Source organism: Oncorhynchus clarkii, chromosome 11 (genome assembly GCF_045791955.1).
Source record: "Oncorhynchus clarkii lewisi isolate Uvic-CL-2024 chromosome 11, UVic_Ocla_1.0, whole genome shotgun sequence".
Taxonomy (NCBI): domain Eukaryota; kingdom Metazoa; phylum Chordata; class Actinopteri; order Salmoniformes; family Salmonidae; genus Oncorhynchus; species Oncorhynchus clarkii.
This window is the reverse complement of record NC_092157.1, coordinates 9,331,179-9,355,932: the sequence shown is the minus strand read 5'-3', so window position 1 is coordinate 9,355,932 and position 24,754 is coordinate 9,331,179. Positions and strand designations below refer to the sequence as shown.

At 43.5% G+C, this 24,754-nt stretch overlaps 2 protein-coding genes across 2 annotated transcripts in view; one reads left to right on the top strand and one right to left on the bottom strand.

Moving 5' to 3' along the window:
• Nucleotides 1-3,845: 3,845 nt before the first annotated feature.
• LOC139420175 (thioredoxin domain-containing protein 5-like) lies at nucleotides 3,846-16,632 on the top strand. The gene is made up of 10 exons (XM_071169957.1): nucleotides 3,846-4,240; nucleotides 5,324-5,476; nucleotides 6,148-6,253; nucleotides 7,832-7,928; nucleotides 10,689-10,804; nucleotides 11,088-11,174; nucleotides 11,312-11,458; nucleotides 12,256-12,338; nucleotides 12,505-12,634; nucleotides 14,652-16,632. The coding sequence occupies exons 1-10, from the start codon at nucleotides 4,053-4,055 to the stop codon at nucleotides 14,772-14,774; spliced, it is 1,230 nt and encodes a 409-aa protein (XP_071026058.1). The 5' UTR covers nucleotides 3,846-4,052; the 3' UTR covers nucleotides 14,775-16,632.
• The window catches only part of LOC139420174 (bone morphogenetic protein 7-like), a 55,715-nt gene continuing 47,309 nt past the window's right edge, over nucleotides 16,349-24,754 (bottom strand). The window contains exons 5-7 of the mRNA XM_071169956.1: nucleotides 22,059-22,135; nucleotides 19,180-19,290; nucleotides 16,349-19,077 (exon numbers count right to left, since the gene is read on the bottom strand). Coding sequence (XP_071026057.1) covers nucleotides 18,928-19,077; nucleotides 19,180-19,290; nucleotides 22,059-22,135 — 338 coding nt within the window. The 3' untranslated portion in view covers nucleotides 16,349-18,927. The remainder of the gene's footprint in view (nucleotides 19,078-19,179; nucleotides 19,291-22,058; nucleotides 22,136-24,754) is intronic.

Genomic DNA, 24,754 nt, shown 5'->3' with positions numbered 1-24,754 from the left:
AGAATTTCATTGAAATAATTGAATGCATGTATACCTAGGCCTATCCAGAACATTAAAATGTTGCATAGATACATGACATATGTAGGTCTTTAGCCCGTTAAAAGACTGTAAATGTTATTGAACCAAATAGGGAGAGCTGTAAGACCCCGTTGGGACCTCATCAGCTGGTTAGCTGAGGTAGACACAGACAGACAAGCTTAAATGAATGAATGAAATGTAACCAACAGCAAAAATATACCAAACAAAAATCATCTTGCAGTAGATATAAAAAATAATATATTTGACACAAGTATGTCTACATTCATATACACACTACATTTCAAAAGTTTGGGGTCACTTAGAAATGTCCTTGTTTTTGAAAGAAAAGCACATTTATGTTTATTACAATAACATAAAATTGATCAGAAATACAGTGTAGACGTTGTTAATGTTGTAAATGATTATTGTAGTTGGAAACGACAGATTTTTTTATGGAATATCTACATAGGCGTACCGATGCCCATTATCAGCAACCATCACTCCTGTGTTCCAATGGCACGTTGTGTTAGCTAATCCAAGTTTATCATTTTAAAAGGCTAATTGATCCTTAGAAAACCCCTTGGCAATTATGTTAGCACAGCTGAAAACTGTTGTTCTGATTAAAGAAGAAATAAAAATGGCCTTCTTTAGACTAGTTGAGTATCTGGAGCATCAGCATTTGGGGGATTCAATTACAGGCTCAAAACTTTCTTTCCTCAGTCTATTCTTGTCTGAGAAATGAAGGCTATCCATGCGAGAAATTTCCAAGAAACTGAAGATCTCATACAACGCTGTCTACTACTCCCTTCACAGAACAGCACAAACTGGCTCTAACCAGAATAGAAAGAGGAGTGGGAGGCCCCGGTGCACAACTGAGCAAGAGGACAAGTGCATTAGAGTGTCTAGTGTGACAAAACTGCAAATGTTTTATGCTTAGCAGGACAGGAAAATGGTCTAATTCACAGACGTATCAAGAAAACATAACTGGTACCTACTACCTCTGATCTGGCGGACTTACTAAACACATGCTTTGTTTGTAAATTATGTCTGAGTGTTGGAGCGTGTCCAAGGCAATCCATAAATTGTTTTGGGTTTGCTTAATATAAGGAATTTGAAATGATTTATACTTTTACTTATACTTTTGATACTGAAGTGTTTTGTAGCAATTACATTTACTCGTGAACTCCTAGCGGTTAAGATGGCGTTGAAGGAATGGAGACACTGGCTCGAGGGGGCTTCTCAACCGTTTCAAGTGCTTACGGACCACAAAAATCTGGAGTATATCCATCAGGCGAAGCGGTTGAACTCCAGACAAGCTCGATGGTCTCTTTTCTTCAATCGATTCCAGTTTATCCTCACCTATCGGCCCGGGTCGAAGAATCTCAAACCGGACGCCTTATCCCGAGTCTACGCTCCTGCCATTCGAGAAGATACTGACATCCCTGTCCTTCCTGCCGCTAAGATCGTGGCCCCGATCTCGTGGCAAGTTGAGGATACCGTGAGACGAGCTCAAGCTATCGAACCGGGTCCGAAAGGAGGTCCTGCCAATCGGTTGTTTGTTCCCAAGGCAGCGAGGACCCAGGTCCTTCTGTGGGGGCACTCCTCTCACCTCACCTGTCACCCGGGCGTAGGTCGCATCTTAGAGTTCATCCATCTTCTCACCTCCGCCTTCAAGGACTCCTTCACCCTTTTCCTCAGTTCTTTGTTCTGTGTTTGAATGTTAGCACCCAGCCCCAGCGATGCTGTTAACATTTGTTGCTCCAGTTGTACTCTCTTGTGGTACTCTGTTTTTGTTCTCGTTTATTTATTTTTGATTTGATTAAAATTAGGATTTTTCCTGCTGTTTTTCCTACCACCTTGTGGATTTACCTTTTGACTTGGAGGATTACCTTTTTCTCTTGGAATTACTTTTGACGTTGTGGATTTATATTTTTGCCTGAAGAAATTTCCTTTTTACTTTATTAAAACACCGTCTCAAGTACTGCTGTGTCTGCCTCATCTTCTGGGTTCTGCCGACCATTAGTGGCTCAGTTTGCTAAGTAACTATTTCTCACACCGGAGACCCGAGTTCGTAACCGGGTCTTGACACTCTCTACTTTCTTTGTAGAATAATAGTGAAGACATCAAAACTATGAAGTAACACATATGGAATCATGTAGTAACCAAAAAAAGTGTTAAACAAATAAAAAATATATTTTAGATTCTTCAAAGTAGCCACCCTTTGCCTTGATGACAGCTTTGCACACTCTTGGCATTCTCTCAACCAGTTTCATGAGGAATGCTTTTCCAACAGTCTTGAAGGAGTTCCCAGATATGCTGAGCACTTGTTGGCTGCTTTTTCTTCACTCTGTGGTCCAACTCATCCCAAACCATCTTAATTGGGTTGAGATCGGGGGATTGTGGAGACCAGGTCATCTGATGCAGCACTCCATCACTCTCTGTGGTCAAGTAGCCCTTATACAACCGAGAGGTGTGTTTTGGGTCATTGTCCTGTTTAAAAACATATGATAGTCCCACTAAGCATAAACCAGATGGGATGGCGTGTCGCTGCAGAAAGTTGTGGTAGCCATTTTTTATTTTACCTTTATTTAACTAGGCAAGTCAGTTAAGAACAAATTCTTATTTTCAATGACGGCCTAGGAACAGTGGGTTAACTGCCTTGTTCAGGGCCAGAACAACAGATTTGTACCTTGTCACCTCAAGGATTTAATCTTGCAACCTTTTGGTTACTAGTCCAACACTCTAACTACTAGGCTACGCTGTCGCCCCAAACCAGCCATGCTGGTTAAGTGTGCCTTCAATTCTAAATAAATCACAGACAGTGTCGCCAGCAAAGCACCCCCACACCATCACACATGCGGAGATCATCCATTCACCTACTCTGCGTCTCACTAAGACACAGAGGTTGTAACCAAAAATCTCAAATTTGGACTCATCTGACCAAAGAACAGATTTCCACCGGTCTAATGTCCATTGCTCTTGTTTCTTGGCCCAAGCAAGTCTCTTCTTCTTATTGGTGTCCTTTAGTAGTGGTTTCTTTGCAGCAATTTGACCATGAAGGCCTGATTCACACAGTCTCCTCTGAACAGTTGATGTTGAGATGTGTCTGTTACTTGAACTCTGTGAAGCATTTATTTGGGCTGCAATCTGAGGTGCAGTTAACTCTAATGAATGTATTCTCTGCAGCAGAGGTAACTCTGGGTCTTCCATTCCTGTGGCGGTCCCCATGAGAGACAGTTTCATCAAAGCGCTTGATGGTTTTTGTAACTGCACTTGAAGAAACTTTCAAAGTTCTCGAAATATTCTGTATTGACTGACCTTCATGTCTTAAAGTAATGATGGACTGTTGTTTCTATTTGCTTATTTGAGCTGTTCTTGCCATAATATGGACTTGGTATTTTACCAAATAGGGCTATTTTCTGTATACCACCCCTACCTTGTCACAACACAACTGTTTGGCTCAAACACATTAAGAAGGAAAGAAATTCAAAATGAGATTTTACTAAGTTTACCTGTTAATTGAAATGCATTGAAGCTGGTTGAGAGATTGCCAAGAGTGTGCAAAGCTGTCATCAAGGCAAAGGGTGGCTACATTGAAATATCTCAAATATAAAATAGATTTTGATTTGTTTAACACTTTTTTGGTTACTACATGATTCCATGTGTTATTTCATAGTTTTGATATCTTCACTATTCTACAATGTAGAACATAGTCAAATGTAGAAAATAGTAAAAAGAAAGAAAGAAAAACCCCTTGAATGAGTAGGTGTGTCCAAACTTTTGACTGGTACTGTCTATATACATATCCAATTATGTCTATCCTACTTGTGAAAGCATCTGGATTTAAACTTGTTGGAGCTTGTTAAGAAGTGTCTGAAGTTTCAGCAGTGGCGCGACGCCACTGATCTCTATATAATGTAGATTTCATCTCCACCGTGTAGAGCGTCTCGTCGTGCGTGGGTCCTATCCACACTCTTCAAAGGTCAGCGTTAGTGATATTCACAGACAGACCAGTGGCTCAGCAAGACGGGATCATGGCCTCCTCAGCACTGAATTGCACACATTTTATGTTGTGTTTTATTTATTGTTCGTTACTTTTTGGTAATATATTTTGCGATGCTGATGCTGAAGAAGATGAACATGCCAAACATACGTATACAGTGGATATGTTCAACGATGCTGTCCCAACCGCTCCCCACTTTGTCATGTTCTTCGCCCCTTGGTAAGCAAGCTCGCTAGGTAGTGTGCAGTTTGTAAAGTTATTGACAATATTTACATGGATACTCTTTCTTTGCTAATATATCAGCTTTTCCAAGTTGTCAGAGGGGCTACAGTAACCGCTAACTTGCAGCTAGCTAGCGCAGCTTTTTGTTGCCGGCTAGCTGTCTAAATAGCTAACTAGTCAGCTAAGTTGTTTTTTTGTTTTTTTTGCTACAAATGTTAACTAGGACTTGTATACAAAATCTTATCCATCATTGCATAGATGACAAGTCATTATAATCTAGCTAACAAACCACACGAAACCAGAACTACGCTAACGTCAGTTAGCATGCTTTGGTTGGTAATCATTAGCGCCTTGGAAACTTATTTAATTAAACTTGTGAACTTTCTGAAGTCACGATTAAACTTGGACTGACTCGTCCTTTAACGTTAGTTGACACAGTCGCTAGTTACATGCCCAGTGTTTTTATTTTTTATTTAAATATTGTTGTATATATTCTTTTTTTCCAAGGTGTTCAGTTTTTGTTGCACATTTTCTACTATATAACAGCTAGCCTAGCTAACAGTAGTGGAGTAGTGGACCATTTCAGGATGTGACCGCTTACGTGGCAAGCACTGATTGATGTAACTGTGTAGACGGGCAGGCACTAAAGATGCCTAAAAAATATACCCACGTTTTTTGTTTGTTTTTCAACACAAGAAACAATCTACTTGCTGTAGTAAAATGCCTAATTGAAAAAAATATATATTTTCTGAAATGTAAGCTTATAGACAACATTGCGGTTCTTCATCACTTCACAGGAGTGTCTTTACTTTATACCTCACCGAATACAGTTACAAGCTGACTCCACACTGCACAATGGCTATGTATATAGACAGCATCTCAAAGAAACATAAAATGTGTGGATAACTTAAGTCAGACAAACATAAGGCGGAACATTCTATTTCCATAGAAACATGAAGACAGTTAAGCATATGGACTTCAATAGGAGTATTAACAGAAACACTGTTAATTCCAGGCAGAACTGTGAAGCCTGTACCACCTCAGGAGAAGGACTTTGAAAGAACTGCGTTTTTCTTCCAGGTGTGGTCACTGTCAGAGGCTACAGGGGACATGGAACGAAATGGGGGACAAATACAACAACATGGAGTCGCCGCCCGCCTACATCGTAAAGGTTGACTGCACTCAGGATGTTAAGTTCTGCTCCAATGTCCACGGCATCAGGGGCTACCCCACGTAAGTACAGGGTTGTATTAATTAGGGCACACCATAGCAAAACATTTTGAAATGTTGTGCAACAGAACGGTTCCTTACTGGATTTCTTATTTGAGAAGTTCATGTACTACCTTGGTGTATCTTCATTTTACTCCTGGGCTCCCGAGTGGCGCAGCGGTCTAAGGCACTGCATCTCAGTGCCAGAGGCATCACTACATTCCCTAGTTTGAATCCAGGCTGTATCACATCCGGCTGTGATTGGGAGTCCCATAGGGCGGCGCACAATTGGCCCAGCGTCGTTCAGATTTGGCTGGGGTAGGCTGACTTGCCTAGTTAAATAAAATATCAATAAATATATATCTTCATTTTGCCACTGGGATATGCATTTTCATTTTGCCACTGGGGTAAATCATGTAGCTAGATTTGATTACTTATTGACCGATAGCAGTGAAACATTGACATGCATTTAGTTACATTTTTACACACCTTGTTTTGCAGTGTATGCTGTAAAAGCGGAACCTGGACCCTAGTGTGCTTATAAAATCTTGTGTCATTAAAAACAACGTTCAGTTTCATGTAATTACAAAGGATTTGACCGGTTAAGTGTATTGTGAGTGTGTCCGTCATCTTACACAGCAGTATGGCCTAGTCATTGAGGCGAATGACCTCGTTGACCCCTGTGTTGTCTGTAGGCTGAAGCTGTTCAAACCTGAGCAGGAGGCTGTGAAGTACCAAGGCCCCAGGGACCTGCAGTCTCTGGAGACCTGGATGCTCAACACATTGCAGGACGAGCCTGTGGTAAGTGGGCGGAGTTACATGCATCCTATCATCTCATCTGAAATGGCTTCTCCTCCTCGTTTCCTTCATCTGATATGAACGCGTTGGACAGGTGATCGCAAAGGAACAGTGGAACGACAACCTTGTTATCGCTTCCTGTTTCCACGCTTCCACTTTTTCAACCTGTTTTCAATGGGAAGGAAAGGAGGTGATGAAAGGTTGTCACTTTAACCAGGGATCATCAACCAGGGTTTAGCCACGGGATGATTTTTAAACCAGGGATCATCAACCAGGGTTTAGCCACGGGACGATTTTTAAACCAGGGATCATCAACCAGGGTTTAGCCACGGGACAATTTTTAAACCAGGGATCATCAACCAGGGTTTAGCCACGGGACGGTCAGGCCAGTCAAGTTCTTCCACACTGATCTCGACAAACCATATCTGTTTGGACCTCGCTTTGTGTGCAGGGGCATTGTCATGCTGAAACAGGAAAGGGCCTTCCCCAAACTGTTTCCACAAAGTTGGAATCACTGTATTGTCTAGAATGTCATTGTATGTTGTATTTCCCTTCACTGGAACGAATAGGCCTAGCCCAAACCGTGAAAAACGTCTCCAGATCATTATTCTTTCTCCATCAAACTTTACAGTTTGCCTGGTCTGCTATGGAAACCCATTTCACTAGTTCCTGACAAACAGTTTTTGTGCTGACGTTGCTTCTAGAGGCAGTGTTTGGAACTCGGTAGTGAGTGTGAAAGCCAAGGACAGATGATTTTTACATGCTTCGGCACACGGCGGTCCCATTCTGTGGGTGTGTGTGGCCTACCACTTCGTGACTGAGCCGTTGTTGCTCCTTGAAGTTTCCACTTCACAATAATAGCACTTACAGTTGACCGGGGCACCTCTAGCAGGGCAGACATTTGACAACTGACTTGTTGGAAAGGTGGCATCCTATGATGGTGTCACGTTGAAAGTCACTGAGCTCTTCAGTAAGGCCTTTTACTGTTAATGTTTGTCTATGGAGATTGCATGGCTGTTTGCTCGATTTTATACACTTGTCAGCCACACCTGAAATAACCAAATCCACTAATTTGAAGGGGTGTCCACATACTTTTGTATATATAGTTGCACAAGTGAGCCCATAGGTTAATCAGCAGGCATGGTGATGTTGCCTTAACTCCAGCCTTTGAGCACAGCACGCTAACTATTGAATGATGATCCCTGCGCTTGCTAATTGTGAAAAAGTAGGACATGTGTAACATTTGTAGCACCATATGACTAAATGTTATGCCCATGAGCCTTACTGATTTGAACTTTCTTAACTACATAATATTTGTCTAAAACATAATCATTTCATACCTTGCCTCCATTTGTAAACAATCACATATATCTATTGGAACAGGTTTCCAAAATGTAAATAATGTGTTCAGTCTTTTATGTCCAACAATAAATCATTGAAAACTTGGGGTCCAAATTAAAATCCACCAGTTGGAGATCCCTGCATTAAACCTTTCAGACCATCTGAATATAACCTTCAGACTAATGTTACGTGATGGCAGTCTTTATTTGGTGTGTGGCATGATGTTCTATGGGTTTGCAGGAGCCAGAGACTGAACTGGAGCCTCCCAAAGCCCCAGAGCCCAAGCAGGGCCTGTTTGATCTCACTGCCGGCAACTTCAAGGCCCACATCGCTAAAGGTAACGTGGGGGAGGATTGGGATCTGTCAGTGCAATATACATATGCCAACAGTCTCTTTATAGCCTGGTCCCAGATCTGTTTCTGATGTCTCGCACCATAGGAGTTGGTAAGGCCGCACAAACTGACCTGGGACCAGGCTTGTCTATTTAGACCCGAAATATAACATATGTGAGGGTTCCTTAACGCAACTGTTTTTGTAAGCTGCATACGTCCATTTTCTACAGCGATTAACATCATTTAGATGCTGTCATTCCCTTAAAAACCATGATGCAATTCACTCTACATTTATCTCATGCAAACCGCATGTTTCCGGTCACTGGACAAGCACAACAAAAATAAATGGTGGTCACGATAAATGTCCTGCTGAAATTGCAGCTTTTCAGCCTGGTTTTGAGTTGAATGTTTTGTTTTAGAAAGAAAAATAAATTATTCCTGTTTTGGAGGAAAAAAGACAGGATATGACAGGATCATTTTTAAGAGGAATGTTTGTGTCCAACCTTCAAATGGTGGCAAGATGGCCTGTGACGAAATTGCGTAATGGGTAGCATTTAACCTCTGAGCTCAGTGTATTTTAGTCTCCGGGCCAGTAACGCACAGGCGATTTTTTTTATTTTTTATAGTTGATGTAATTTCTCATGTTATTCCATCAACTAAATACCGTAAGCTGAAACGCTCTAACTTGAGTTAATGTTTTATTTATTTTTTATTTTATTTCATCTTTATTTAACCAGGTAGGCCAGTTGAGAACAAGATCTCATTTGCAATTGCGACCTGGCCAAGATAAAGCGTAGCAATTCGACACATACAACAACACAAAGTTACACATGGAATAAACAAACATACAGTCAATAATACAGTAGAACAAAAGAAAACAGTCTATATACAGTGAGTGCAAATGAGGTAAGTTAAGGAAATAAATAGGCCATGGTGGCGAAGTAATTACAATATAGCAATTAAACACTGGAATGGTAGATCGGCAGAAGATGAATGTGCAAGTAGAGATACTGGTGTGCAAAGGAGCAAAATAAATAACAGTATGGGGATGAGGTAGATGGATGGGCTATTTACAGATGGGCTATGTTCAGGTACAGTGATCTGTGAGCTGCTCTGACAGCTGGTGCTTAAAGTTAGTGAGGGAGATATGAGTCTCCAGCTTCAAAGATTTTTGCAGTTCGTTCCAATCATTGGCAGCAGAGAAGGAAGGAAAGACGACCAAAGGAGGAATTGGCTTTGGGGGTGACCAGTGAGATATACCTACTGGAGCGCGTGCTACGAGTGGGTGCTGCTATGGTGACCAGTGAGCTGAGATAAGGCTGGGCTTTACCTAGCAGAGGCTTGTAGATGACCTGTAGCCAGTGGGTTTGGCGACGAATTACATACAACTGTAAAATACTTAAATTCTGTGCTTTCAGATTGTACAGTGCCTTGCGAAAGTATTCGGCCCCCTTGAACTTTGCGACCTTTTGCCACATTTCAGGCTTCAAACATAAAGATATAAAACTGTATTTTTTTGTGAAGAATCAACAACAAGTGGGACACAATCATGAAGTGGAACGACATTTATTGGATATTTCAAACTTTTTTAACAAATCAAAAACTGAAAAATTGGGCGTGCAAAATTATTCAGCCCCCTTAAGTTAATACTTTGTAGTGCCACCTTTTGCTGCAATTACAGCTGTAAGTCGCTTGGGGTATGTCTCTATCATTTTTGCACATCGAGAGACTGACATTTTTTCCAGGATTCCCAAACTGTTGCATATACCCTGACTCTGCTTGCAATGAACGCAAGAGAAGTGACACAATTTCCCTGGTTTAGTATTGCCTGAACATGATTTTCTCAACTAAATATGCAGGTTTAAAAATATATACTTGTGTATTGATTTTAAGAAAGGCGTTGATGTTTATGGTAAGGTACACATTGGTGCAACGAAAGTGCTTTTTTTCACGAATGCTCTTGTTAAATCATCTGTTTAGCAAAGTAGGCTGTGATGCAATGATAAATTAACAGGCACCGCATAGATTATATGCAATGCAGGACAAGCTAGATAATCCAGTAATATCGTCAACCATGTGTAGTTAACTATCATGTTAAGAAAGATTGTTTTTTTTTATAAGATACGTTTAATGCTAGCTAGCACCTTACCTTGGCTCCTTGCTGCACTCGCATAACAGGTAGTCAGCCTGCCACGCAGTCTCCTCGTGGAGTGCAATGTAATCGGCCATGATCGGTGTCCAAAAATGCAGATTACCGATTGTTATAACTTGAAATCGGCCCTAATTAATCGGCCATTCCGATTAATCGGTCGACCTCAACCTTACTGTACATGATTATTTATTGGTACTTTTTACCCCTTTTTTTTATTCTCCACAATTTTCGTGATATCCAATTGGTAGTTAGTCTTGTCTCATTGCTGCAACTCCTGTATGGACTCGGGAGAGGCGAAGTTCGAGAGCCTCCGAAACATGACCGGCCAAGTCGCACTGCTTCTTTAACATGCTGCTCGCTTAACCCAGAATTCAGCCGCACAAATGTGTCGGAGGAAACACTGTACAACCGGCCTAACCTGGACGACGCTGGGTCAATTGTCTCATGGGTCTCCCGGTTGTGGCCAGCTGCGACACAGCCCGGATCTGTAGTGATGCCTCTAGCGCTGCGATACAGTGCCTTAGACCGCTGCGCCACTCGGGAGGCTTACTGTACATTTTATGATGTTTTCCAGTATTAACTACAATCTTTCTTTTTCCTCTCTTCTTCGCAGGGTCCCACTTTGTCAAGTTCTTTGCTCCCTGGTGCGGTCACTGCAAGGCCTTGGCCCCGACCTGGGAGCAGCTGGCCACCAGCTTCGAGTACTCAGACAACATCAAGATCAGCAAGGTGGGTGACAAGTCACCGGCAGGGGACTAGAGCGCCATGTTTGTCACATGTGCACCAGTCCAGGATACAGAACTTATGACGACTCGTTTGTACAGTAGAATGATACGATACCCTTCAACAAATGTTATTTATGTCTACGGTTTGACGTGTTGTATTGGACTGACAACCCAGTGGTAGTAGAAGTCACTGCGTGTTCATATTTCCACATGAAATGCACAACTATCTTTACCAGCTGGATATGCTGAATGAATTCTGATTAAACTAGTGTGTTGTGATTGGCCAGGTGGACTGTACCCAGCACTATGACGTGTGCTCTGAGAACGCTGTGCGTGGCTACCCCACACTGCTCTTCTTCAAGGACGGAGAGAAGGTACCTAGTTTGGTTGGCTACCTCACTGAAGAAGACATTGTGTTCTGTAACCCATTCATGTTTGTGAGGAGCTATGACTTCACCATTTAATGAGTCAGTTTGTTAACCCTTTTCCGGTGGTGGTGTTGTCTGTCCAGGCAGACCAGTACAAAGGCAAGCGGGACCTGGACTCACTGAAGGACTTTGTGGACAACCAGGTCAAGGCTGCTGCTGTTAAGGAGGATGATGAACACCCACATGCCAACGAGATCCCAGTACCCAGCGACGAGCCCGCCAAAGAGGAGGTACTACAGTGTGTGTGACTTTCTCTCAGGCATAATGGGGCCAAGCACACGTGCCTTCCATATTTAAAATACTCCACATGCTATGTTGTGGGTAAATACTCCACATGCTATGTTGTGGGTAAATACTCCACATGCTATGTTGTGGGTAAATGCCTACGTGGAGATCTATTTTTGGGGCTGGGCACCGTGTTGAGTGTGTGGGCAGCACGTTTTTACAGCTTCCCTCTCCAGATACTTAATAAGTGAATAAGATCTCAGGCTAATGTTTTAGCAGTGAGATTTACCAGGACAAGCTGTTCGACTCACAGTCTACTGCAGACTGGATTCCAAGCATAGGCCTCTGCTACCCAACGGTTAACTAGAAGTCTCAATTATGGGCAGGCTAGCTATTTTTGTGTTTGCAATGCCAGGATAGTGGGTTCGATTCCCGGGACCACCCATACTTAAAATGTATGCACGCGTGACTGTAAGTCGCTTTGGATAAGAGCGTCTGCTAAATGCCATTTGTTGTTATTATTAGAATTGAATGGTGACATCACTAAAGTCTAAACCTTGGAACAAAGACATGACACGTGTGGTTTTAAGGACAGATCTGATGCTACTTCCAATAAAAACGTAGAACTCGATTGATCTCGGCTGTCCGGTTTATGAACTTAAGCTACTTCTTTGATTTACTGGTCGTGTGGACGTATAAACCAATACAGGACCATGAATGATACAATCTAAAATGATCGATTTAAAAAAAATATATATATATATATATTTATTTTAATTTTTTTTTTTCTTCCCCCTTGTAGTCTGGCGTAGTTACACTCACAGAGGCCAACTTTGAGGAGACGGTGGCCAAGGGGCTGGTATTCATTAAGTTCTATGCTCCATGGTAAGAAACAGCTCCTTTATGAGCTATTAAATCCACATGTCTGTTCTATTTAAACCTTCTCACCGTATGAAATGTACAATATTTAAGGCAATGTTGAGTTGGTGATTTACTTAGAACGAGGGACCACACCACAACCATAAGTTACGTAACCTCCCGACCTCTCCAGGTGTGGCCACTGTAAGAGTCTGGCACCTACCTGGGAGGACCTGTCTCAGAAGGAGTTCCCTGGCCTGACTGATGTCAAGATTGGCAAAGTGGACTGCACAGTGGAGAGGACAATCTGCAACAGGTTTTCAGTAGGTGTTCTATATTGTACATTGACTGTCTGGAGCTGAGAGATGGCTCGGAAATAGCGCTTAGTAAAGTCTACCATGCTCTGGGGTGTGAACAGCAAGACGTTGAGATCCTGCAACTTGAGACATGCTGTTGTTATAAATACACAAACAGCAGGTGTGACCCAGGGCCACAGGAAGCAGAAGTTGTGAACTGGATTAGCTGAGGTTGTGATCTCTGGCTCCACAGCCACCTCATTGTAGGATTGGTTGATCAATGATGCTGCGCTACCTGGAATGGTGGATCTGACTCCATCATTGTTCTTTAAGTCAATGACCATCACAACCTTTATCACTAGGACAGTCCATGGTAGGACCATCACAACCGTTATCACTAGGACAGTCCATGGTAGGACCATCACAACCTTTATCACTAGGACAGTCCAAGGTAGGACCATCACAACCTTTATCACTAGGACAGTCCATGGTAGGACCATCACAACCGTTATCACTAGGACAGTCCATGGTAGGACCATCACAACCGTTATCACTAGGACAGTCCATGGTAGGACCATCACAACCGTTATTACTAGGACAGTCCATGGTAGGACCATCACAACCGTTATCACTAGGACAGTCCATGGTAGGACCATCACAACCTTTATCACTAGTGCGTTCTCTGGAATTTCCCCTGACTCAAGGCCATGGGGTCAGTAGTCTCTTCAGCGGCTAACAGGTAGAAATGAATGAATTTGTGATTCACACTGCTAAACAATAGGGACGTAACAATTTACCAGTACGCATTGGCCCCCCGATTCAAATGTTTAAGATACAAGTGCATCGGTCCGCTGACCCCCCCCCCCCCCCCAAATGTAGCGTGCATCCGTCAGAAAATAAATTCAAACTTAACGAATCGGCGGTTCACTAAAATGTTGTGCTCCTATTATGTACTACCATCCGAAAACACCATCTTTTGTGACATCTGATGCGTCCTCTCTTTCAGTGTGGAACTGTGCTGAGTCGTTTGCATACCAGACAACCCAAGACAATATCAGTAGCCTAGTCAAATTGAGCACTGTGCCCAGCTTCGCACGCTGTACCGGCACAAAGTAGGCATCAGTAGCCTAGTCAAACTGAGCACTGTGTCTGTCATCATCTGGGGCGGTGTGTCGCATTATCATCGGACTGAGCTTGTTATTGCAGGCAATCTCAACGCTGTGCGTTACAGGGAAGACATTCTCCTCCCTCATGTGGTACCCTTCCTGTAGGCTCATCCTGACATGACCCTCCAGCATGACAATGCCACCAGCCATACTGCTCGTTCTGTGTGATTTCCTGCAAGATAGGAATGTCAGTGTTCTGCCATGGCCAGCGAAGAGCCCAGATCTCAATCCCATTAAGCACGCCTGGGTCCTGTTGGATCGGAGGGTGAGGCCTAGGGCCATTCCCCACAGAAATGTCCAGGAACTTGCAGGTGCCTTGGTGGAAGAGTGGGGTAACATCTCACAGAAAGAACTGGCAAATCTGGTGCAGTCCATGAGGAGGAGATGCACTGCTGTACTTAATGCAGCTGGTGGCCACACCAGATACTGACTGTTACTTTTGATTTTGACCCCCCCCTCCCCTTTTTGTTTAGGGATACAATATTCAATTTTTGTTAGTCACATGTCTGTGTAACTTGTTAATTTTATGTCTCAATGGTTGAATCTTATGTTCACTAAAATATTTACACATGTTAAGTTTGCTGAAAATAAACGCAGTTGACAGTGAGGACATTTATTTTTTTTGTCCTGAGTTTAGATGGTTCACGCGTGGTTTTCAGTAAGAGAACATCCACATTCCTTCGGCATTGACATCTGAAGGAATGGGGAAGGTGGAAGTGATAAGGTGAAGGAATTGCAGAGCTAGGTGAACTTGAGACCATATTACTTATCCATTCATTCCCTTCAAATCAGCAATCACTGAAGAGGTCGGGGCTAGCTAGGGGTTGTTACCTTAGTGGATGTCAGACTTGAACCTTTGTCCTCTTTCCCTCCTACAGGTGAGTGGGTACCCCACCCTGCTGATGTTCAGAGCGGGTGTGCAAGGTGAGGAGCATCATGGAGGGCGCGACTTGGAGAGCCTGCACGGCTTTGTGATGAAGCAGGCCCGAGACGAGCTGTAGCTCTATCCAATCAACATCCGTCGATACTTCTTTCCTCCCTCACACAGCGTATCTGGCCAATGAGAGGAATCCTCTCTCCCATAGAGGCTAGCTCTCTTCTCTCTCTGATTGTTTTCCTTTCAGAAAGCAGTAGAATCAAGACACTTAAAAAATTAACCAAATAAAAACACTCTGTAATGCCTTGTTTACCCCCCTTTTGTTTCTGTTCTAATCCAATAGTTTGTGTGACTGTATTCGTTTGGGCTGCCTAGTTCCTCTGTTCTTCTGGAAATGAAATGATGTGATCGACAACCACTTTTTGCCAGCGGTACATAATCAGTCAGACCTTGACAAACCGTTAGTCATCCACAACGCTTGACACAACTCAAAGGACGGTCGTCGTATATTGGTGCCTGCCGGTTGTATCAAAAAAATGTTGGATTAACCTGACTGAGTTTGTCTGAAATTTCAAAAACATTATTTTTGGTTATTTTTTTTAATATATTTTTTTAAGGAAATCATGCTGATAAATCACGAGCCACTAATGTAATGGTACTGCAGCAAAGAGGTCAGAGCCGCGTGACGTTGAGCGTTAAGTTGACGGTACTTCTCATCCCATGCCAGCAACGGCCTAACTAACTTAACTCTCAGGGACACCCAGTTCTCGACCTACTCCATACTATCTCTTTATCAACTATATTTGTATCCCACTTGTGTTTTTGTAGAGTTCCCCCCCCCCCCCCCCCCAACTGCTTGTTGGCTATGTCGGGGAAGGCTGCGGGAAGCTACTTTTCAGTGTTTCGTGTCAAACTGCCCTTTTTGTGTGTTCCTCTGACATCGTAAATGTACTACAAAAAGTCTGAATGTAGACCTATATATTTTTTTTTTATATATGTATGTATATGTTTGTGCTGTGAGGCTTCAGTTCGGTCCCGACTGCGGCCCAATATCAGGTGCCGTGTTGGTGTTACCAACGTTTTTATGAACAATGATTGTGATCATCAGTTCGTACACTCAAGTCAGGCCTTTTTGAATGGATGGAATGGACTCGGCCAGTTTGGGTCATTACAGGACAGCTCTATTTGTCATTAACTCCATGTTTGACACAAAGTCCCTCAAATGGTTTGCAAGGGATTGTGTCAAATGTACAAAAAATATATACATATATATTTTAAAAATGGGTTTTCTACGGCTAGTTCATTAGAATGGAACATGTCTTTGTGTAAATGCAATATATTTCACAAAGCTCATTTTAATATTCTGTTCTATTGACTAAGCGTCTATCAGGCCCCAGTGTGAAACATTTTTCCCAGTGAAGCACAAGAACGCCACAACATCAGTGCTATGGTCACTTTTACTTTGGGTGTATCGACCTTTGTAAAAAAAAATCTGGAATGTTTGGTTTACCTCGTATGCTTGGAAGAGCAAAAACAGAATACCAAAAAAATAGATTTTCCACCCACATAATGATCAATTATATTTGACTTGTTTAGTCAGTAAGATATGATGACAATGTTGATTTTCCTTCTTTCCAGATGTAGTCTAAGTCTTTGAATATGTGTGTGTGCGCTATTCTGGGGCTTTTTTTGGGGGGGGGGGTGAATCAAAAGATTGTATGTTCATGGAGTTGTTGTATGAGGCAGGTTTTTACATTCAATGCTCAATTAAGGGAAACAAATGCATTCAGAGGTTAACCACATATTGTTAGTACAATCTTTATGGATAGCACATGGTCTAGGCAGACTCCAGTGAAGGAAAGCGGTGGTGGGGGGGGGGGGTTTTCTTCTTGTGAGTGGGTTGTACACTGCCCATGAATTTTGTAAACAAAAAGCAAGTTGTAACATGAGATTTTGTAATAAAATGTCTTTTTCCAAAAATAGTTTTGTATTTTTCATTTGTTCACATTTCTCTGTAATATGGCATGACATTTTAAAGAGGTGCAATAAATAAGCTGAAAATGTACAAGTATTTACACACAAATGTAAGTCTAAACAGCAGCTTACCAGAGGTATATTTTGTGATTTCGGATTTTCTTTGGGCACAAGGGTATCCAATTTTCGGCTATAGTCAACTGTTCTGTTTATTAACCCATATGTCAATGTCTTAGCATGTTTTGAATGTTTGTACTCGAACAAAGTTCAGTAACATGTGGGTTGATCCTTAAGTGCATTGACAGTTCCTATTCCTTTCAAATGAGCAAAACATCAATGACAAATGGTCATAAACCACACTGAAGCTAATTTCAGAAAATCGGTCCTAATCATTTGATCAGCTGGTTTGACCAAGAAATGTTTTTTTCCGTTTTTTGGAATAATATGTTAACTTAGATTGGAAAAACATGGACATTGCAATTTGCGGTACGTCCGAGGGATGAGGTGAAAGTCGTCTTTCGAGCGGTATGTCAGCTGAGGCACAACCTGCTACCTGATGAACCAGTTCAGTGAAATAAACTCCGCCTGAGCCTGGCAAATATTGACCAAATGAAGATATTTTGAGGAGTTCACAACTAAAATAGTATGTGGTCGTTTCCGTTCGGCCTATATATTTTTGGAAGCCAGGTGAATATGGTGGAAAAATCTTACGAGTACAGTACATAACGAGGAGTAGGAAATATCTCTTTACATTAACTAATGTAGCGTGACATAAATATTACAATATCAGCAGATTGTTGATGATAAAATCAGGCTTTGGTTAGTCAGACAGTATATTTTATTCATACAATGCATTGGGGAGGTATTCAGACCCATTGACTTTTTCCACATTTTGTTACATTACAGCCTTATTCTAAAATGGATCTTTTCTTTTCCTCATCCATCTACACACAGGCCATAATGACAAAGCAAAAACTGAAATATCACATTTATAGCTAATTTCAGGTCTCTCCAAAGATGTTAGATCAGGTTCAAGTCCGGGCTCTGGCTGAGCCTCTCAAGGACATTGAGACTTGTCCAGCGTTGTCTTGGCTGTGTGCTTATGGTCGTTGTCCTGTTGGAAGGTGAACCTTTGCCCCAGTCTGAGGTCCTGAGCGCTCTGGAGCAGGTGTTCATCAAGGATCTCTCTGTACTTTGCTCCGTTCATCTTTCCCTCGATCCTGACTAGTTTCCCAGTCCCTGTCGCTGAAAAACATCCCCACAGCAGGATGCTGCCACCACCATGCTTCACCGTAGGGATGGAGCTAGGTTTCCTCCAGAAGTGACGCTTGGCAGTCAGCCCAAAGAGTTCAATCTTGGGTTCATTAGACCAGATAATATTGTTTTACATGGCCTGAGATTCTTTTAGGTGCCTTTTGGCAAACTCCAAGAGGGCTGTCATGTGCCCTTTTACTGAGAAGTGGCATCCGTCTCGTCACTACCATGAAGGCCTGATTGGTGGAGTGCTGCAGAGATGGTCGTCCTTCTGGAAGGTTCTCCCATTTTCATAGAGTAACTCCGGAGCTCTGTCAGAGTGACCTTATGGCTTGATTGTTGCTCTGACATGCACTGTCAACTGTGGGATCTTATATAGACAGGTGTGTGCCTTTCCAAATCACGTCCAATCTACCACAGGTGGACTCCAATCAAGTTGTAGAAACATCTCAAGGATGATCAATGGAAACAGGATGCACCTGAACTAAATTTCGAAATACTTATGTAAAAAAGGTATTTGTTTTTTATTTGTAATAAATTTGCAAACATTTCTAAAAACTTGTTTTCGCTTCATCATTATAGGGTATTGTGTGTAGATTAGATATAAAAACAAATTTAGAATAAGGCTGTAAGGTAACAAAATGTGGAAAAAGTAGAGGGGTCTGGATACTTTCTGAATGCACTGTAGTTAGGCTAATGCTGTCTCCCCCATGTAGATTTCTACATGTTTTCTGTGTCATTCGACTACATCTGACGGGATTGGCTACCCGCGCTGAGATAACATTGAGTCAATTCCCCTATGTCTTCGAGTTGTTTTGCTGTAATGAAGCCAGTAGCCGTCGGAGAATTTGAACATCACTTGGATGAGAGAGAGTGGAAAGCAGCACATTATGTCTGCTCCTTTATCAGTTCCTCCCTCACCCTGAGTATGAAAGAGGGTAGTACACACACTGACATACAGGCAGACCCAGGCTGTCGTGTTCACACAGCCTCCGCTGCAGCCCGCGCCGCGGTCAGGTGACCGTGACGACGCGGCGGTTTGGCGGTCGTCAGTGGCAACCACAGGCCCTGACCACCATGTTCTTGTACTTCTTCAGGATGACGTTGGAGTTGTCGTCGAAGTAGAGCACGGAGATGGCGTGCAGCTTGGTGGCGGCGCAGCAGGGCTTGGGCACGTTCTCAGGGTTCATGAGGTGGACCTGGGAGGCGATGACAAGGTCAGAGGTCATAATATATACCACTTTTTTTTTTGGAGCATTATTAGCTCTCAGCAGTTTTATAAGCCTTCTTGGACCACTCACCAGTGTCTGCACAATGGCATGGTTGGTGGCATTCATATGGGCGTTGAGGGGGAAGACACACTCTCCACCACAGTAGTTGGCAGCGTAGCCCTCAGGTGCAATGATCCAGTCCTGATACAATCACAAGAGGAAAAACATTCGATGTGGCTAACCAATCTGGTTAGCTCAACAGGCATCATAATAGTCCGCAGTGTGTTCAGCAGGCTCTGTGAATGGGACGCTGAGGCAGTAGGGGTACTGTGCATGTGTCTCAGTGGAGGCTGTTTAGGGGGACAACGGCTCATAGTAATGGCTGGAACGGGGGAGCGAATGGAATGGCATCAAACACATGGAAACCATGGAAACCATATGTTGGATGCATTTGATACCATTCCACTCATTCTGCTCCAGTCAGTACCACGAGTCTCGCCTCCCTAATTAAGATGCCACCAACCTCCTGTGTGATATTTATTTGACTGACTGTTGAAGAGTTTGATAAAACAGTGCTCGTTCTGCAGTGTCAGTATACTGGCACGAGGTCCAAAGCTCTGTGTTGTGTATCACAGTAGTTCTCTCTCTCAGTTCCCTGGGTCTCTACATATATCACAGTAGTTCTCTCCCTCAGTTCCCTGGGTCTCTACATGTAGTCACAGTAGTTCTCTCCCTCAGTTCCCTGGGTCTCTAGATGTAGTCACAGTAGTTCTCTCCCGCAGTTCCAACTGGGTCTCTACATGTAGTCACAGTAGTTCTCTACCTCAGTTCCCTGGGTCTCTACATGTATCACAGTAGTTCTCTCCCTCAGTTCCAACTGGGTCTCTACATGTAGTCACAGTAGTTCTCTCCCTCAGTTCCCTGGGTCTCTAGATGTAGTCACAGTAGTTCTCTCCCTCAGTTCCAACTGGGTCTCTACATGTAGTCACAGTAGTTCTCTACCTCAGTTCCCTGGGTCTCTACATGTATCACAGTAGTTCTCTCCCTCAGTTCCAACTGGGTCTCTACATGTAGTCACAGTAGTTCTCTCCCTCAGTTCCCTGGGTCTCTACATGTAGTCACAGTAGTTCTCTCCCTCAGTTTCAACTGGGTCTCTACATGTAGTCACAGTAGTTCTCTACCTCAGTTCCCTGGGTCTCTAGATGTAGTCACAGTAGTTCTCTCCCTCAGTTCCAACTGGGTCTCTACATGTAGTCACAGTAGTTCTCTCCCTCAGTTCCCTGGGTCTCTACATGTAGTCACAGTAGTTCTCTCCCTCAGTTCCCTGGGTCTCTACATGTATCACAGTAGTTCTCTCCCTCAGTTCCCTGGGTCTCTAGATGTATCACAGTAGTTCTCTCCCTCAGTTCCCTGGGTCTCTACATGTAGTCACAGTAGTTCTCTCCCTCAGTTCCCTGGGTCTCTACATGTATCACAGTAGTTCTCTCCCTCAGTTCCCTGGGTCTCTACATGTAGTCACAGTAGTTCTCTCCCTCAGTTTCAACTGGGTCTCTACATGTAGTCACAGTAGTTCTCTACCTCAGTTCCCTGGGTCTCTACATGTAGTCACAGTAGTTCTCTACCTCAGTTCCCTGGGTCTCTACATGTATCACAGTAGTTCTCTCCCTCAGTTCCAACTGGGTCTCTACATGTAGTCACAGTAGTTCTCTCCCTCAGTTCCCTGGGTCTCTAGATGTAGTCACAGTAGTTCTCTCCCTCAGTTTCAACTGGGTCTCTACATGTAGTCACAGTAGTTCTCTACCTCAGTTCCCTGGGTCTCTACATGTATCACAGTAGTTCTCTCCCTCAGTTCCCTGGGTCTCTACATGTAGTCACAGTAGTTCTCTCCCTCAGTTCCCTGGGTCTCTACATATATCACAGTAGTTCTCTCCCTCAGTTCCCTGGGTCTCTACATGTAGTCACAGTAGTTCTCTCCCTCAGTTCCCTGGGTCTCTAGATGTATCACAGTAGTTCTCTCCCTCAGTTCCCTGGGTCTCTACATATATCACAGTAGTTCTCTCCCTCAGTTCCCTGGGTCTCTACATGTAGTCACAGTAGTTCTCTCCCTCAGTTCCCTGGGTCTCTAGATGTATCACAGTAGTTCTTGCCCTCAGTTCCCTGGGTCTCTACATGTAGTCACAGTAGTTCTCTCCCTCAGTTCCAACTGGGTCTCTACAGGTAGTCACAGTAGTTCTCTCCCTCAGTTCCAACTGGGTCTCCTAGGATGTATCAGTGCAGGAAAATGTACAAATACCTGTGGAATCACTCATGGAGCAGGTAGTTACTACAATCTCATCCTTTTTTTTGCCTATCTCTCTCTCTCTCTGTGTGTGTGTGTGTGTGTGTGTGTGTGTGTGTGTGTGTGTGTGTGTGTGTGTGTGTGTGTGTGTGTGTGTGTGTGTGTGTGTGTGTGTGTGTCTCTCTCTCTGTGTGTGTGTGTGTGTGTGTCTCTCTCTCTCTTTCTCTGTGTGTGTGTGTGTGTGTGTCTCTCTCTCTCTCTCTCTTTCTCTGTGTATGTGTATGTTGGCACTTTCTCTCCAGATGTCAGTTCTGTCTTAACAGGGGGTTCATTGTTTTGCAGGACTAGGCTGCATGTTTTCCCCTCCATTAACCTGACTGAGTTCACAGGCCACTTAAACTCTTACAAAATGCCCAGAAATGCTTCTTAAAATGGTTATTAAAGCAGTATAAAAGCCTGTTTGTTTGTCTGCTGTCTTCTACCAAATGTCTTCATTGACCTTCTTTGACATGAGATTCTGGCCTTGTTTCTGTCTTGTATTGTATTGTATTGGTAATGAGATGAACTACAGGTTGTTAACTCTCTTTCACTCTGCTCAAATGGGATAGTTACACGTGGAATTATGGGTACTGTAGTCCCTCTTAGTCCAATAGTGTGTCACTGCATTACTGGGGGTGAGATAGATGCTTACCTGCCAGCCCAGCTCCCGGAAGCTGACGTAGAGCTCATGTCTCCTACAGGCTGTGTTATGGTCACTGCTGTTGTAATCTAAATGGGAAGAAAGAACTAGGAGAATAAGTCAGGGTTGAATCATAATCATATCCACCTCATATCCGCTCTCATATATCGGATTGGGTAGTGAATGATATGTGTCTGGCTGTAACGTGTCACAATAACATGTGTTATAGTGTGTCTGGCTGTAACGTGTCACAGTAACGTGTGTTATAGTGTGTCTGGCTTCTAGTTCACAGTTACGTGTGTTTTAGTGTGTCTGGCTGTAGTTTACTGTAACGTGTGTTATAGTGTGTCTGGCTGTAGTTCACAGTAACGTGTGTTATAGTGTGTCTGGCTGTAGTTCACAGTAACATGTGTTATAGTGTGTCTGGCTGTAGTTCACAGTAACATCATATGTTATAGTGTGTCTGGCTGTAGTTCACAGTAACATGTGTTATAGTGTGTCTGGCTGTAGTTCACAGTAACATGTGTTATAGTGTGTCTGGCTGTAGTTCACAGTAACATATGTTATAGTGTGTCTGGCTGTAGTTCACAGTAACATGTGTTATAGTGTGTCTGGCTGTAGTTCACAGTAACATGTGTTATAGTGTGTCTGGCTGTAGTTCACAGTAACATGTGTTATAGTGTGTCTGGCTGTAGTTCACAGTAACATATGTTATAGTGTGTCTGGCTGTAGTTCACAGTAACATATGTTATAGTGTGTCTGGCTGTAGTTCACAGTAACATATATGTTATAGTGTGTCTGGCTGTAGTTCACAGTAACATCATATGTTATAGTGTGTAATAGAGGATTTTAAGTGCCTCACACACTCTTGAAGATAAATTCATTTGAAAGGTTGCCTAATTTAATTAGTCGGTGTTTGGGTGCATTGGGTTGGACGCCGATGACAAGCGTGTTTATAACTGTCATCCTCGCTCCGCAGTTTGTTTTAATCATCTCCCTCTCGTCCCGCCCGTCCGCAGAGTCACAGAGTTAGGGACTCAGCGAGTGTCAACAGGTATGGTGTTTCAGAGGGGAAGGTCATTGCTGGCACGAGCCATTGCTGGCACGGCGTTCTGAGGTCAAAACGGGTGACTCAGACTTTCCACTGACGATGTTCCACTTGCTGATTTTTTGCGTCCCCCCCCACCCCCCTACTAAACAGAGAGACAGTGAGGACAGCTATGACTTCAGTTTTTTTTTGCATACCCCCCCTTCTCTATTAAACAGAAAGTGAGAAGAACCATCATATCAGCACAGGGTGGCATCACTTCCTGTTGGCAGAGCTCCCCACCCAGGGGAAAGCCATCAGTGGGTGGTGCCAGGTAGTCTAAGGCCCAGGTTGGCATCGGGGCAGGCAGAGAGGACCATCTCTTTGTGTGTGTGTGTGTCAAAGCAGTCACTCATAGACCCCCCCCCCCCCCCCCTGGAGACCAGGACCTAGACATTAAACAAGTTTATTTAGTTAGCTGGGTGTGGCGTTGTACTTACTGTTCCATCCTATGACCAAGTGGCTCCACTCTCTGATTGGTCGATGCCAGCAAGCGCTCCTCTAAACAAGGCAGGCATTTTACGAGGGCGTCAAAATAACCCATTTTATTTGTTTTGTTTCTCAGCGGGTCCACTTAGCCCGTCATTATTATAGAACCATAACCGTAATGACATTATGATGTAATTACTAATTAGATTGAATTAAACATAAACAGAACAAGCCCAGACACGTGACAACGTAAGACGAGCAGAAAGAGAGAGAGAGTGAAAGTTGCCCTGAAACATGACAGTACAAATAGCCTCCGCTCGCTTCTCATAGGAACAGGAAAGGTTTTAGAGATGAGAGCAGCAGTCACCTGACTGGGGGGGGTTTAACTCGCGCCAAGGAGGAAAACAGAAAAGGTGGTGTCTGGTTCCGAGGGCGGGGTCGAGAGGTCATCCTGGCCGTTACTGTCGGAGACCACTCAGGTGTTTCCCGTGGTTCCGATCGTCACATCATTCTTTCCTTTCCTGTGTGTGTGTGTGTGTGTGTGTGTGTGTGTGTGTGTGTGTGTGTGTGTGTGTGTGTGTGTGTGTGTGTGTGTGTGTGTGTGTGTGTGTGTGTGTGTGTGTTTGTGAACATGTGTGTGTTCTCAGGGTGTCTGCTGATGATATGATGATTGGGGCGGCAGGGTAGCCTAGAGTGTTGGACTAGTAACCGGAAGGTTGCAAGTTCAAATCCCCGAGCTGACAAGGTACAAATCTGTCGTTCTGCCCCTGAACAGGCAGTTAACCCACTGTTCCTAGGCAGTCATAAGAATTTGTTCTTAACTGACTTGCCTAGTTAAATAAAGGTAAAAAAATAAAAATATGTTTAGATTAAGAAGGAGTGTAGCTACAGCGTCTACCCTAACGTGATGCAGGGCGGTCCGTGGCCATGGTTTCTCTGGGTCACCCTGCCTGGCCTGTCAGCCCCCGGGCCGGTCTGGGTTTCCCACCACCTTGGCTGTGCCTTTGCAAGGTAAATATTTACAGAGATAAATCCGCTTCTCACTGAGGCCCTGGAGCCGATCCTGAGAGGGTACTTAACCCCTGTCCCCTGGGGCTAGTGTTCATCTCGCATGGCGAGATGTGACCCGACTTCACACAGACTCCCTCCCTGCCTGCCTCCACATACACAGGCCTTTGCTGGCCTGTTTTAC